The sequence below is a fragment of the Acanthopagrus latus genome, chromosome 20 (genome assembly GCF_904848185.1).
Source record: "Acanthopagrus latus isolate v.2019 chromosome 20, fAcaLat1.1, whole genome shotgun sequence".
In the NCBI taxonomy this organism is placed as follows: domain Eukaryota; kingdom Metazoa; phylum Chordata; class Actinopteri; order Spariformes; family Sparidae; genus Acanthopagrus; species Acanthopagrus latus.
Window position 1 is genome coordinate 4,993,875 of NC_051058.1, and position 15,785 is coordinate 5,009,659.

Below are 15,785 nucleotides of genomic sequence, written 5' to 3' on the forward strand. Positions count from 1 at the left end.
AACTGAAAACAAGAGTGAAAGTGTGAAAACCACATAATTGCAAAGTTGTGATCGAGTTCCAACAACACAGGAGTGTCATCATGCTCGTTCAGGTAAACAGGCCACAGTTCAGGCTGGTTATCAGAGCGTACAGTCCCAGCATGGATGCTTTTGGCTCCAAGTTCACCACAGTGGTGGAAGTGTGTGTGGGAAGATGCTTGAGAATTAAGTGAAAGTGATTGGACACGCCATTCTTTTTCATTTTTAAATCTCTTGCCAGAGAATGTCTTAGAGGTTCAGATGTGGGCTCACATCAGTTCCTCTGAGCTAAATTCATCACAAAACAAAACACCCATCTGGCTTTGCTCTCCATTTGATGTCTATACACAGTGTACTTGCGTATGAATGCAGAATTTATAGGCAAGGGACAAGATTTTGGTATCAGAAGCGTTCTGGTTCCTGCATGTAGTGTAAAGTAGAGTATGAGTGGGCTCTTGCAGGAAAACGCCAGTGTGAAAACGCCATTTGTGGGAGGAGATCACACAGCACCTAACGTGCAAGACTGAAGCTGCGGTGGTATGTAGTGCATCATAATTTGAAGGTCCAAGTCAGTGGGAATGAGGACATGTTGGCCCAGCAGGCCCTGAATTGATTTCGATTATTAGATTAATTTACAAATTTGTACATCATCACCTGAGAGTGGACCGGGATCATGAATTGAATTTTCATCCGAAATAGGGATCCTGTGTCAAAGAGCTTTACTGATTTATTTCGTATTATTATTTGATGACGCTTTAAAGCAAAACTCTCCCCAAAATGCAACCTAGGGTTTTTTTGTTTTTTTTATCTACTTGAGTCAAACCTTCGTATTAAAGCATAATTACGACGAAAGAGGCACTTTTACATTGTACATTGTATGAAGGGCAGTCAGGGCAGTGTGTTCTGGTCCTATAGAAGGCCCTGCCCTGCACTGTGTGTGTTATTTTCATTTTTCTGTTTTGTACAGTACCAGAGTACCATCAGACGTTTCCTGCTGCAGCACACCTGATTCCAGTGACAGCAGAGCTTGACGACGAGCTGGTCACACGAATCAGGCGTGTCAGGGCAGGGAACCATGAGACATGGAGGGCAGGGTGCCTTTGGGAATGGGAGGTCAAGGGAGAATAGAGACCCTGAGAGCTCAAAACACTACATCTGAAGACAACACGCATCTGTCACTGGAATATTTGGCTAAACACACATCTGTTTAAAGGGTGACTTCACTGATAATAAACATTTGAGTGTGTTTTGGGGAGTATTGTTGAAAACGTGAAAAAAAAAAAAAAGCTGCATGGAATCTGAAGTCACTCAGTGCCTGAATTGCATACTGGGTACCATAGGAGCCTTGTTTTTTTATTTTTTTATTTTTTATTTTTTTTAAAGCATTCCACTATTATTGCACTGCTATAACACTGTTGTGCTCAGTATGGTGAGTTAAAAACAACAACAACAACAACAACAACAACAACAACAAAAAAAAAACAGTCAAAATTGCAGAACCAGAGATATCTTCTTTAGTTTTGCTATACACATTCTCCTTTGTTTTCAAGACCTGGCGCCTACATTGCCCACAATGCAGTTCAGCCACCGACTGACCGCAGGCAAGACCCTAATCCTAAGAACATAATACTGACAGTTAGCCTCAGGTATGGAACCATCATTTGGACCGGTCCCCACTTTTATGCTCCACATTTATCCGACCTTGCTCTTGTTAAAGGGACAGGTCACCCCAAAATAAGAAAAGGAACCAAACAGTTACTCTCCCCTGTTTGTCCCCTTTGCTGATAACTCCAAAACTCAGCAACGAAACAACTGGCAGGAAGCGTGTAATATTGATTTTGGGGGTGAACTGTCTCTTTAACAGAACTAAAATTACCCTCTGCAAACTCTGTTTTTTCTCTTAAAAAAATGCAGTGCTTTATCTAAAGTTACCTGTAGTATTGCTGTATTGGTATAACATTTGAAATATACCTGTAGCCTCCATGGTGCCTCAGCACAGGAGAATCAGTTCGTCCTCTGAGTGTTGGAGGTGAAGCAGCATGGCAGAGATAAGTGTCAGACTGCTAATGGGGCTCAGTGGGGCTTAAAGGGGGGCAGGATGAAATAAATAGTTTTCCACTGACCAGATTATGTTTATAATGACTGTAAACTTAAGTAATCCACACAGAGAAAGTGCGCACAGGCCTGTGCGTAACGGAGGGTTCATCACCTACCTACTGCTGTTCCAAATGCATTTTCTTCTCCTTCCATGTGGCTCATCCGTCACTTCAGAGCCCCCATGACGAGCGTCTCGGAGTTTAACTCAAACTGGTTGCTGGATGACGCCGACTTCCCCCACGAGTAGAGGCTGGGCGGCCGCTGCTTAAAGGAGGACGTGTACCTGTAGAAGCTCCTGTGCCGGTTCTTCAGGTACTCCCTGTAGTTCTTGGTGAGGAGCGTGTAGAGGAACGGGTTGATGCAGCTGTTGCTGTACGTGAGACTCGCCACCAGGTAGTTGATGCAAGTGTGCGTCTGCGAGGCCAAGCTCAGCGGCTTGGCGTGGTACAGAGGCAGCAGCTGCCAGATCCAGAAGGGCAGGAAGCACGCCCAGAACACCAGCACAATGGTGAAGATCATGATCAGCACTTTCTGCTTCGGCGAGCGCTTCCCACCTTTGCTGATCACCGAGTTGCGCTGGGACTCCAAGTAAGTGCGCGCTAACTTGACGTACAGGTAACCGATGACGAGCCCCGGCGCCATGATGCTGGTGCCAAACAGGACAGTCACGTACACTTTGTAAGCCAGGGGCGCCCAGGTGGGTGCGCACATCCTCTTCACGTCCCCATCCGGCGTTTTCTTAGTGGTCTGAGCGACCATTATCATCATGGGCAGAGTCAGGACCAGGGACAGCAGCCAGACGCCCCACGCCAGAGCCTTGCGGTAACTCTTGGAGCGTCTCACCGTGTCCAGCGGCTTGGTGACGGCCAGGTAGCGCTCCGTGCACATCACGGTGAGGGTGAAGATGCTGGCGTGCATGGTGAGCAGGTCCAGGCTGAGCAGGATGCGGCACCCCACATCCCCGAAGTACCAGTCCTTTAAGAAGTAGGTGGACACCACGAATGGGATGGTGGAGAGGTAGAGCAGGTCCGCCACAGCCAGGTTGATGATGGAGATGTACATCGAAGTGGCGAAGCGGATCGAGTGGCACATCACCACCAGGGTGTACACGTTCCCCGACACCCCGACGATGTAGACAACTGAGAGAAGCGTCCCGAAAGTAGAGGTGATGACGAGTTCATGGTCCACAGTCCCCGAGCCGCCTCCGACCTGCGGCGGACTCGTGTTTAAATCCACAGAATTATTATTCATCGCTCGCCCTGGTGAGATCGCCTCTCCTCCTCTCCTCCGGTGCGTTTGTGTTTTTTTTTTTTTGTTTTTTTTGTTGCTGCGCGCTCTTGGACAGCGCGGGAGAAGTTGGATGCGCACCGGCACAGGTTGCGTCTCGCTTATCTCCCCCCTCCCCTTCACCCACCGCCTGCTGCTCTATGGTCCTGACGTCACCACCGTAACGCACACTGAAGACTTTACATCATGAATGTGTAAGATGTTCAGTCGTGTCATGGGTGCAACAGCCAGCACTTCTCAGCGCCGCCGTCCGAGTGGAAGAAATGTGACTGTTGGGGAGAAAAGGAAGCTTCGACACCGAGAGATGTGATTGTGCAAAATGAAAAAAATAAAATAAATAAATATTGAATCAAAAGTTTGGTAAGCACCTGATGCCACAGTAGAAGCACACCTGGGCAAATGAACTCAGCAGTGATAGAAGCATCAACCAAGAGTCATTTTTTACGCACAGACATGTCGCTTTTATTTCCCAGCACATCTCCAATGGGCCGTTCTCTCGCTGCAAGTGACTGTGACAAGCATGAGTTGAACCAGTTAAGATAATTAATCTTTGCTCTCTTGCTCGGACCACATGCGCATTACGCACTGTGGGCGCTCACACACCGACAGCCTCCGATTCTGTACCAGAGATCCGCGTAGTTTCCCCGCACCTGAAGGATGTCAGACTCGGCTCGCCCAAAAGTGAAAGCTCAGTCATTATCTGCTCATCCGCATGCTGACTGAAAGTGCATAAAGCGTTTCTCAAGCTTCACTGCAAAAACAAACTGTACAGAGCCGTTTTAAGATATTTATTTATCTGCACCAAGGAGGCCATGTTTTCACCACTCACTTTGTCAGTTTGTTGGTTGGTTCTTTGGTCGGATTGTCAGCAGGATTACACAACCACAAAACGGATTTCCATGGAGCTTGGATGGAAGATGGGTTTTGGCTCACGACTTGTGGACCCCGTTAACTTTTGGTGTGGTGTGGATAAATCCACACATCCAGGAATTTGAGTATGACTTTCTCTAAAATTTTTGATGTATAATTTCCCCACATTTCTGTTATGTCCTCAGGGAATAATGCACAGATCTTGATGAATACAATCTGGCACATTTAGGCGACCGGCATCTATATGACTGAGTTCCTTTTGATCGTAGATCTGGGGAGATTAGATCATGATTAAGCAGTTATTTGTGGTTTAAATGTATGGTGATACAGGGCTTCTGAGTCTGATGTTGAATTAGGCTTGCCTGAATTGCCTTTTGGACCTCGGTAGAGGTCTGTGCTGGACTGAGTGCCAGACTCTAACCTCTGTACAAGCTAGGTATGACCTGCCACTGTATGGAGACAAAATGACCAGGGAGAAAAATAAAAGAATCCCCCCACAGCAATCACGAGCCAATAATCTGACAGTGCAGGTGTCCTCAGACTCATCCGTGCACAGGTGATTGAGCCAAGAGGCCGACTACAATACGGCACCATCCATCCTCGAAGCAAAAAAAAAGCCTGAGAGGGTGTGTGTATCAGTCACAGTTTCACTTCACCTCAGAGCAGAGCCGGAGCCAAAAATATAAGAGCCATTAGTTTGTGGGACTGAATGTGCGGCATAAAGGCGAGAAGGAAGGGATAAGAGAAGTGGCAGTTAACACTGACACCCACTGCAGTCAGTCTTTGTAAAGTTTATTTCCATCCTCTCCCCCACATATATCACACACACACACACACACACACACACACACACACACACACACACACACACACACACACACACACACACACCCACACACACCCACACGCTCACTCACAGCTCCTCTTGCCAGATAAATAATTGAATCAGATGCCACAGGACATGACTTCCAGGATCAAATCGTACCTCCAGTGCTTGTACTTCAGGTTCACCCCACTTCCTACGTGTGCATTAGTAGAGCTGATTCTTACAGACAATAAGGATCAGATGCATTCAAATCATAACAAAAGCACATTGTGAAAATCAGGCTGAAGGTCAGGCTCATCCTGCTCGACATGTTGCATTACTCCATTGTCTACATGTCCTTACACAGCTGCTGATGACACGAGGGATGCAAGCTGCAGATCAGCATGGGCACTGTGACAAACATTACATACATAATTCAAGGTTCAAGTTGATTTGTTTGTCATTATACAACACAGGGTCGCATGATTGAAATGGAAGTTCACAATCAAAAAATTCAGCATCCAGGAAACACTTTCCAAACTCCTATTACTGCGTGAGCACCAAGAATCGACAATGTAAACAGAGTCCTGCTCTCCTCATGTCATCCCGCTGTAGACGTGGGAGAGATAGGTTTCTGACAAAAATATGGGCAAAACTCTGATTTTGGTTTGTTTGGCCAGCTTGAATGCCATTTTTTTTTCCCATTTCCTCCTCCTTCTAGCCAGGAGCAGCCTCAAAACCAGGCTGGATCTGCATGACTCTTGTCCTGACTCTCTTTCTCCCTGCAGCTGCCTGGCTAGTCAGGTTGGATGGTTGAAAAACACAGCAGGCAATGAAGATCTTGAAAAAAAAAAAATATATATATAAAAAAACAAAAACAAAAATCAAAATACACTGCCATTGCCATTGCAATTGACTCCAAAGGCAAGCTGTGGACATTTACTGTGAGCAAAGGTTTTGCTCGTTTCTGTTAAAAGACCTGTAAGTGTATTGAATGAATTCAATTTCTCATAAAACATTTGCAAAGTCATGTTTAATACAAGGTTTTGAACAAATTGAATTGATTCTCATCAATTATATACTTTGGTCTACAACAGATACGATATCTACAGATATACACATACTGTCATGGTGCTAGGTTTTCACTCAGTGGATTTCCTGTTTTATGTTGAAAGTTTATCCTCATGTGTCGCCTGTGTGTTCACCCGGGTTTCTTAATTCAGTAGTCCTTGTGCGAAAAACACAGACTTCTGTGTATACCTATGTTCATTAACCTTTATGTACACATGTTTGTGTTTTTCAAACTACTGAACAAATGAGACCAGGGTGTACACAGAAAAAAGGGCAGGAAATCTCTACAGAGTGTTTCAACAGTAATGGTTTTGTTTTTCTCTCATAGCGCCCCTGTATATCAGCATCAGACAGCAGCAGTCCAAAGCAACGTGAGACCAGGGACGACTGGGCATAGGCAGGCGTCTGAGAAGACCAGCGGGAGGGCGATGAGAAGCGTTAATCTGGACACACACAACACAGGCTGCCGCAAACTCATTCGCGTCCCCTGACTGGCTGGGCCAGCTGAAGTGCTCTGGGATGACAGGTGAGCCTTGATGAGTATACCTGGGACTGGACCTCCTCCAGACCAAACAGTCGATTAGGCTCCGGTTCGTCCTGTCAGGACTTATTTTCGCGATAATACCGCCATTCTATACATTATCCCGCTTATTACACGGCTACTTGCCAACACGGAAAAAAAAAAAAAAAAAACTTCAGTGTGTCTTTTTACAATTGATTTGTTACCGTTCATAGTGTTTTTCAGCAGAGAAATATAGTTTGCCAAACCGACGACAAAGACGTCGAACAGAACATTCTTTAGAACACAGCTAATCAGTTGTCCGCTGAAATCCGCTGAAAGTGTTCAGTACGTGTCCGTCCTCTTTTATTTTATCAACGTCTCTGTCATCCAAAACTCTGTGCCGTTTCGAGGGCGAGGGCGTTTACTGTCTCGGGGGTGTTAATAAAGTCAATAAAGTTGTCAATAAAGTTGTTGTCAGCACCACAGTCCACGCATATATGAATGGGGATTGAGTTACGTAACCACAGGAGGGACACAGGTAGGCAGAGGCGACTAAGGCAACTGGAATTTGAGGAAATCTGGCTCACCTAAGTGTCCTCTTTCAGTGGTGATCCGATCCTTGCGGCAAAGCTGGGCAGGAGGCAAGGTAGGGTTTGGACTGACCACGGTAGAGACACAGCTGACTGAAAACACAGCATTGATGTGCCTCAGGAGATAAACAAGGGGGGGCTGCTGGGATGTGAGCAAGTTGATCTGGTGGCCAAGCTGCAAGACGTTGGAGCCGATGGCCTGGAGTGAGCCCATCGCCTCCCGGAGCATTTGGTCACGTCGTCCAGGGAGGATCGCCTTGAGCGTTTAGTGCCTGGTAAACTGATCCAGATCCGCTGGATCCGTACCGGCCAGATTCTGATTCTGTTACACTGCGTGGTGCGGGGCAGGATCCAAAAGCAGACAATAAAGCAGGAGTAGAGTGCAGGAAGATTTATTGTTACCTTACATGAAATATGCAGGTGCCAGGTGTAGCAAAACTCCGGCTGGAGAGTCCGTCCGTGATGGAGGAGAAGTTGCTCACTGTGGTGCTGGTGGACCTGGTGGCGTGTGGGAGCTCAGGTGAGCTCGGGGCGAGGGCGCAGGTGGACGCTGGAGGCAGAACAAAAGACAATTAGATCTCCAAGAGGAGCCATATACCACGTAGATTTGACAAAATCACCTGGCAGCAAGTAGCGTGAGGACCAGGACTTTGGCGCTGATTGCCAACCAGCTGTAGGCGTACCTGTCTTGTCTGCAACTCCGGTGAGGTGAAACCCTGCCCAGCCTCCCAGTGCACCTCTGATAGCACAACAAAACAGAATAAACACAAAAAACACAAAAGTGAGTTTTAAAACCGGGAAAGATCCAGGAGATGCTAGCGTCTCCTGGATCTCTGTAGCTGTCATCATTGTCTGCTTGCTGTTGTAGCGCCAAGCTACTAACGGTCGCTACTTTCAAATTAAAAGCCCCCCGCTAAGTTTACAGCTCGAAACTCCCGTGGGGTGCAACGTAAAGCTTTTATATCGAAGACAAATTCGACCTGCTTCACTGTTCGCGCCCAACTTCGTGCTTCGCTTCACGTCACACGTTTACTCCTACCCCAGTGGCCGCCGAGTTGCAGCTTTTTGGAAAAGAAAGAATATTACACCTCCCTTTTAGATAGAAAAGGTGGCACATTACAGCCTTTTCCTTGCTGCAAATGTCCCACCTTTTCTATCTAAAAGGGGCTACTGACAGATTTGCCCACATTACTACCACTTGCAAACACTAGGGGGAAAAAAGTTTACTGTTTCCACTTTAATTTAGCTGCTTTTCTTGTGAGGGTGACATAATCAAACCCCATTTTCCCAATGTTGAGCCTCTTAAACTGCTAAAGGCTGCGGTGTTATGCTGATGAGATTGTTTCATGATAAAAGCAAGCCACAGACCCTGCAGAGCAGGAAGTAGGCAGAAATGAAAAATACTGTAGATCTCACGGCCTCACAAATGTGGGACAAGTGCTATATGTTATGTTACCCAGTATATCACTGTAGCTTAAGCAGAGGAATAAAGAGAATTTATGTTTCCATGTATGGACTTATTAGGGAGTCTGAATGTACATTAAGGAGGATTTGAATGGAATGAGCCACAGAAGTGATGTGAATCAGGGTGAGGGGCCAAAAGACGAAAGAGAAGGAACAGCGGAGAAGAGAAAACATCGGCCAAGTAGAAAGATATTTGTCTGGAGAGGAGGAAAAAAAGACATTTTTTTTATGTACAAATGAGAAGTGTGAGAGGACGAGGATTTCTGTGTGTACAGGATGTATCTGTCTCTACGCAGAGACAGCTTTGTGCAAGTAAAGGTCAGGCTCTATTTCAGTTACTATAAGCTGGAGAAGTCTTATGCAAGAGGTGTTACATTCAGCAAGTTATACTCAGAAGCAAAGGCGGGAGGGGGTATAATTTATAGTTGTGCGATTATGTAAAAGTCGTTTGAGAGAAATTTGGGTTCTCTTCAGGCATTCTCGTCACATAGCATCATCAGCTGACTGCCAGATGGTGTTTAAACAGTTGGAAAGCGGCGAAATGACATCATGTCTGCTGCTTCTCCTGAATTGAGGAGTAGAAGCAACATCTGCCGTTTGATCTTGAAAAGACACGGTCCGTGTTTAGAAGACAGATGCAAATGATGGAAATGAGATGTGGTGCTTGATACATTAGTCATAAGGTGCTATACATACAGCTTTATTGATTAACACAGGGGTATGCCTATGGAAAGGTCAGACTCATCAGTCAAATGGCACATTTTTCCCACTGAGCCCATTTTTTCCCCCTGTGATGGCCACTCGTGCTGTGTATTGCCTACAATGTTTGGTGCATTAGTCCAAGGGGGCACTGGGGTTGTTTTCAAGTGATCTGTTGATGTCTGAGGGAAAGTGAAGACGTCTTCTGTCCGGTTTGTATGTGACTGTATAGAATCAGTGACGGTCAAAACTGTCACTGTCACATTTTGTGTATAAAAGAGAATTCATATGACTGAAAAGACTATATATATATATATATATGAATATATATGTATATATATATATATATATATATATATATATATATATATATATATATATATATATGAATATATATGTATATATAGTCTTTAAGTCATACAATCTCACAGAGTATTATATAATTGGAATGCTCAGGTTACATAACCTCAGATTTACATTATGCCAGATACATTGCATATTTTAATCTTGGTTCACGTCAATTCTGCATGCTTAGTTTCATATTGTGTACGTTGGGATGCTTGTGAACAGCTTAGCTCCCCAAAAAACAAAAGCCTCGGCTGATATTTGAAGGGATGAGATAAGGCCTGTCAGTCACTGACAGGACAGCAGTAGAGAGGTGTGTGTGAGTGTGTGTGTGTCTGTGTGTGTCTGTGTTGTGGGTGGTGGCAGCTGAGTTTGGCAGGTTTCATCACAGTGACGCTGACTCTCTCGTTAAGCTGATTGCAGTTACACAGAAATCGATACTGGTCGTTTGCAAGCACGAGGAAATCGGTAATTCTGCTCCTCGGTCTAATTTTAAGTCACACATGGCTCAAACAAGAGCCAGCGACTGATAGATAGATAGATACTTTATTGATCCCGGAGGAAATTCAAGACTCAAGACTGCAGTGAGTCTCCCACTTTGACATGGGATAAGTTGGAGCATCCTTTGCAGCTAGATGACAGCAGACTTACGGGAATCATGCAGGGATGACACATAGGCTCACTTGGAAGTTAGCATCACCCTCTGGAATGCTGAGGAAACCAGGGATTTTTGACTAATGCAGTAAATAGTGAAACGGCACTGAATGTCTCTGACAACCTCTGTAATCTCCTTTAACCACTTGTTCGCAACCAGCTGTTTTTAAAGGGCCACCAGGGCCACATGTAGCAGTGGGTGACCAGGAGGAGTAGAGGTAAGAAAGACAACAAAAGCCCAGAAAGAAAAAGAGAGACGTGGGGATGCAGAGACAGACAGAGGAGATGAGAGCACGGTGGTGTAGAGACACAGTGGATAAGCTCATCTGTCTCTCTCTCTACTCAAAAGTTGGTTAAATTAAAGTTAAATTTAAACTTAAAACACCTGTTAATCATGGTCAGAGGGTACCTCCTCCAGGGCAGACACCTCTGCAGACAGCTGGTTACACCAGGGGGAACCACTGAGTGCCTCCAAACCATTTCCCCCCACATCCTGACCCAGGCCGGCTCCCCGCGGGATTATGGAGAGGAACAGTTTTCTGCTCCTGTAAAACTGACCGTCGGGGCGGTGGCTTAATTCTGACATGGCAGCTGTTGATCGCTCCAGCTGCTTTCATAACTTCTCTGTGTCTTGCCAGCTCTGCAAAAACCCAATGGGATATTGCTTCCAGTTCTTCTGGAGGTGGATGACCCCTGTGGCGGGTGGCCACCACGTCCCCAGTGGCTCTCAGGACGATGCGCAGGACTGTGGCAACGAGGCTTTCAGATAATATTCAAAAATATTTCCCTCTGCGTTGTAGCACAGAAGTACAAAGTTGCACGCAATGGAGATAATTCTTACAAAAGTACAGTACTTGGGTAAATGCACTTATTAAAAAATTAAATGGTTAGTGTTAAATAATACAATATAAAAAGGGGTAACAAACCGTTATTAACTAGATAATGTCTTTACAGGCACTGCACAAATATGCTTTATTTAATTTGACTAAGACCTGCACTGTAACATTCAGTAATAATGCAAAATAACAACAACAACAATACAAATAATAACAAAGCAGCAGTGTGTTGTGTATTATATATTGTATATTGTGTAGAGTAAATTAGCCTAATTATTAAGTCCAAGTAAAACCATGTAGCTGCAGCAGACAGAGAATGACAAAAACAGCCGCTGGACATCACAACAAATTAATCGAACAGAAATGTAGACTTTTGAATTCATTTTTTTTAATGTTCCTCATCAAAAATGAATTATTGATCACTTTCAAAGGCAAACTCCATGTAGAAAGATACGACTGTCAGTGTCTGTGATGAGTAGCTCCTGTCTGTGATGCCTCCAGCTGATCGATGAGAGGAGGGCAGAATCTATGCGCACAGATTGTGAATCCGAGAGGACGGTTTCTAATTCCAGTCCCAGGGATTTCCACTACCGTTATTTTTTTTTCTACAGTGTGCCCCCAGGGGGGCTCAGGAGAAATCTAATAATATAAATCCCCCTCCAGTCAAGAATATGTTTTTCCTTCTTGCTCCCACAGCTGAAAGTTTGAACTGTGTAGACTGACATATTTGACACAAGACGGCTGTTTTTTCCACATTCATGACTGAAAGTGTACAGTGATAAATGAAAGTCTGATTTTCGAGCACTGGTCCAATATTCGGCACACGCAAGTGTGATGTGGAAACCTAAAGTCCTCAGATCACACTCTGTGAGAAAGGACTTCACAGTAAATGAGGGAACATTAATTAACCTGAGTGAAAACTTTTTAATAAATAAACACTTTTCTTTTCTGAAAAAACACTTCAGACACATTATTTTTCCAAGCCAGCTATTTCTATATGTCTTAACACACGACTCTTTCAGAAATGATCACTGCTTTAGTGAAGCTCTTAATTGTAAGGCTGTAACAAATCAAATACATTTTATGTATTTATCCCAATATAACATTGCCTCAATGGGCTTTACAATCTGTACAAAATGTACATGCATTGAATTGAGCCATATTGTAAGGTATCCTTGTTATTTTGTCTTTCTCAGATGCCCTCCACAGAACAGAACGACCTCATTGAGGCGTTGAACTAATCCTGCTGAGGATCTGTTTTTTTTTTCTCACACCAATATAAGATGATAATGGAACAGGGAGAGACAGAGGTTTCTGACACAGAGGTAAACCACATCACTCCCAAGACATCAGAGTTTCCTAGGTTTCACGTTTCTATCCATCGCAAGTGGGGAAAAAAAAATTAATTTGGCACAAACACGCATGCAAAAGTTGAGAAATGATTAAACTGAAGAACACTGCAACCACCTACGCACCACAGAACAACCATCTGACAGCCAACCATACTGAAACAAACCCATCCTATTCTAACCCATCCCAACCTAACCCATCCTATACTAACCCATCCCAACCTAACCAATCCTATACTAACCCATCCCAACCTAACCCATCCTATACTAACCCATCCCAATCTAACCCATCCTATACTAACCCATCCCAACCTAACCCATCCTATACTAACCCATCCCAACCTAACCCATCCTATACTAACCCATCCCAACCTAACCCATCCTATACTAACCCATCCTTACCTAACCTAAAATGAAAAATAAAATAACCTTAGTAAACCAAGCCAGCTGCTTTAAACAACAACCTTTTCCAGCCTAAGACATCATTTATGTTTAAGAGTGACACTAAGCCGCTGAGAGCGAAAATCGGTCAGTCAGCCTCATAACACTGCAGAAAACCGACATATGGCAGTGTGGATACACAGTTACTATTATCAAAGAAAGAACAGTGTCAAAGATGACCTGCAATTTTCCAGAGAGGATCTGAGTGACATTCAAGATGCTTGATAAGATTTTAAAATCACGAGTCAAAATTCTGAGCAGTGTGAACACTGTGTAATGCTAAATATGGTGGCGAAAGAATTTTGATGCAAACACACTTTCTGCTCTGCAGAGCCCCGACATGTTGTTAAAAATGAAGATGAATGGAGCAAAATCAAGGAAGCCATCACATGAGAAACTTAGTCTTTCAACAGGATGATAATTCTGCATAAAATCACTTGCTTTCTCCACTGATCCACAACTGCTTCTGTCACACCTTGTGGATTTCACAAGCAACTCACCGAGCAGTCCTTCTATCGCCCTTGTCTTCATTTGGATATATACACTGACACTTGAGTATACGTGCCCTTGTTATATGGACAGTGTCACTCTCTGGAAAGGCAGCAGTCAGGCTTGTCAGCACACTCACTGCAAGTTTTCCTGTATGTCATTCCTGAGTCTTGCTCAGGCACTTGGTTACAGTATAGCAATTAATACAGCTGCTTTGACATCAGGCCGAAAGCTAAAAACAAGATGGTTTAATATTTCTCATACCACATGTGGGATTCCCTGGCAGCACGTCGCAAACAATAAAAGCTGGGAGAAAATTAGGAGCAAAATGTCAATAAAAGGCCCCTTTTTGTAGACGCGGTGCAGACAGACTGCTGTGTACATGGAGAATGCTTTTAAGTTATCAACTAATCTTTCCACAGTTATAAAGTATTAACACAATAAAAGTGTGAGAACTGTCATGTTCCTGTAACCCTTGAGATATAAAATGAACATGAATATATTCAATGTTAATGTTAATCCCCCATGTTACAAATGGTACAGAAGAAGAGCGGAAGCAGTGGACGCTGTTACTGCGTTTCTATAGACAGAGAGTCTGCAGCCGCTGCTGACCTGAATGCGTTTGAACACCAGCAAATTAAAAAATGCGACATAAAAATGGTAAATTGGCAGATTGAAAACATTCTATATTCTAATAAAATCTTACTATGACCAACTGGTTTTGGTCAAGTCCTGTTTATGTACCAACCCCAATAATTAATAAAGGAACTCTTTCCTCTAAAATGAACATTCTCTTACGAGGTAACATTAAAGTGCACTGATTGTAAGTACACTTTAACACACTTTATTTAATCATACTATAATGTACTGCAAAGGACATGAAAACAAGTACACTTTTGAAAGGTACGCTTTGGTACAGTTAAAAAAAGGATACACATTTTTTACCTGGGTTATCAATACATGTTTTGCTTTTAACAAACAAAGCTGCCACTGGGTTGTTCTGGGGAGAACATGATAATCTCGACAAGCCCTTTCACAATTTAACTTTAGCACTAATGCAATGTAGTGTAACATAAAATATCTTTGCAAGAAAATCATTCACCTCACAGTTGAAATCGGTTTCTTGCCGGTCCATGAGACGTGGCTGAAGACAACATTTAGGTTTTTGAGTCTTTTGAGCTGAGAATAATTTGTCACACAACAGGTTTCGCATTCTCCACTCTGCTTCATCCCATGTCGAATTCTCCCAGGTAAACAAGTGTGGACTTGGTATGTGTTCTATGGTCTGGCAAGGCCACAGATATGCTAATCTGACACGTGGGCTGTTCAATAAAGGATTGGCAATTCTGCTCTCACACAACGTAATTCCCCCAGGTTCTTTATCTGAGTGGGCTCAACGGATTCACAGCGAATGCTTTCCAGGAACTTTTCTGAAATCTGCCTTCGTGGGACTATCTGTGATGTGAACACGCAAAACTCTGCGGTGGTCTGAACAACAGGCGACTGGATGAGATAAACCCCGTCCTCTAAAAGTTTCACTCTCTTTGTCCCAGTCACTTCCAGCCTGTGGATCAGACTGACAGCCAGAAGAGACACTGTTGTTCCTCTGCTCCTGAGGGAGTCCTCTTTATGCTTTATGTGTTAGCTGGCTCACGTCACTGGCCGCTCTTCTCAAAAGAATTACTATTGCTTACTGAAACGGAAGAGGTGACAGCAGCGCTCGATAAAAATGCATGCCTGGCCTTACAAAAAAAAAAAACAAAAAAAAAAACAATCCAGGGCTGTGTTTTTAGAAAAACACTTCTAAATGTTTGTCGGAACTATTGATTCATCAGAAATTGCTCAACCCCACTCTGATGGTGTGCTCATATACCATACCTTGTTATTTTTTTGGACCTCTTGAGAAATCTATACAACCTCTCTCATTCGGTCAGTTGTGGGACAGACTTTTAGATCTCATGGCCATAAAGCAAAGACAATATGTGAAATTATACTTCTTTGTCCTCGCTGACAAATATGAGAACTCCTTTTCCGAACTCTATGTTGATTTGAAAGAACTGCTAGTTTTCTCTTTTTATTCTAACTCCTGTGTTGGTGATAAAAAGTTAAGCATTTCCATGGCCCGACGTCCCCGACATGGCAACAGAGCATCCAGCTGGAGCCAGTACTCTCTGGCTGACTGAGCTAAGCTACTCAAACTCCCAGAGAAACTGAATGATATTTGGAGTGAGGACTTTTCAAATTGAAGCAAAGAGCACCATCACCCAT

At 43.9% G+C, this 15,785-nt stretch overlaps 1 protein-coding gene across 1 annotated transcript; it reads right to left on the minus strand.

Moving 5' to 3' along the window:
* Positions 1-2,245: 2,245 nt before the first annotated feature.
* LOC119009971 (urotensin-2 receptor) lies at positions 2,246-3,366 on the minus strand. Its single transcript, XM_037081739.1, has one exon. The coding sequence runs from the start codon at positions 3,364-3,366 to the stop codon at positions 2,281-2,283; it is 1,086 nt and encodes a 361-aa protein (XP_036937634.1). The 3' UTR covers positions 2,246-2,280.
* Between the last annotated feature and the right edge of the window lie 12,419 nt (positions 3,367-15,785).

Excerpts from the sequence above, each read along its gene's own strand:
- LOC119009971 (XM_037081739.1), bottom strand. The coding sequence starts at position 3,366 with ATGAATAATAATTCTGTGGATTTAAACACGAGTCCGCCGCAGGTCGGA.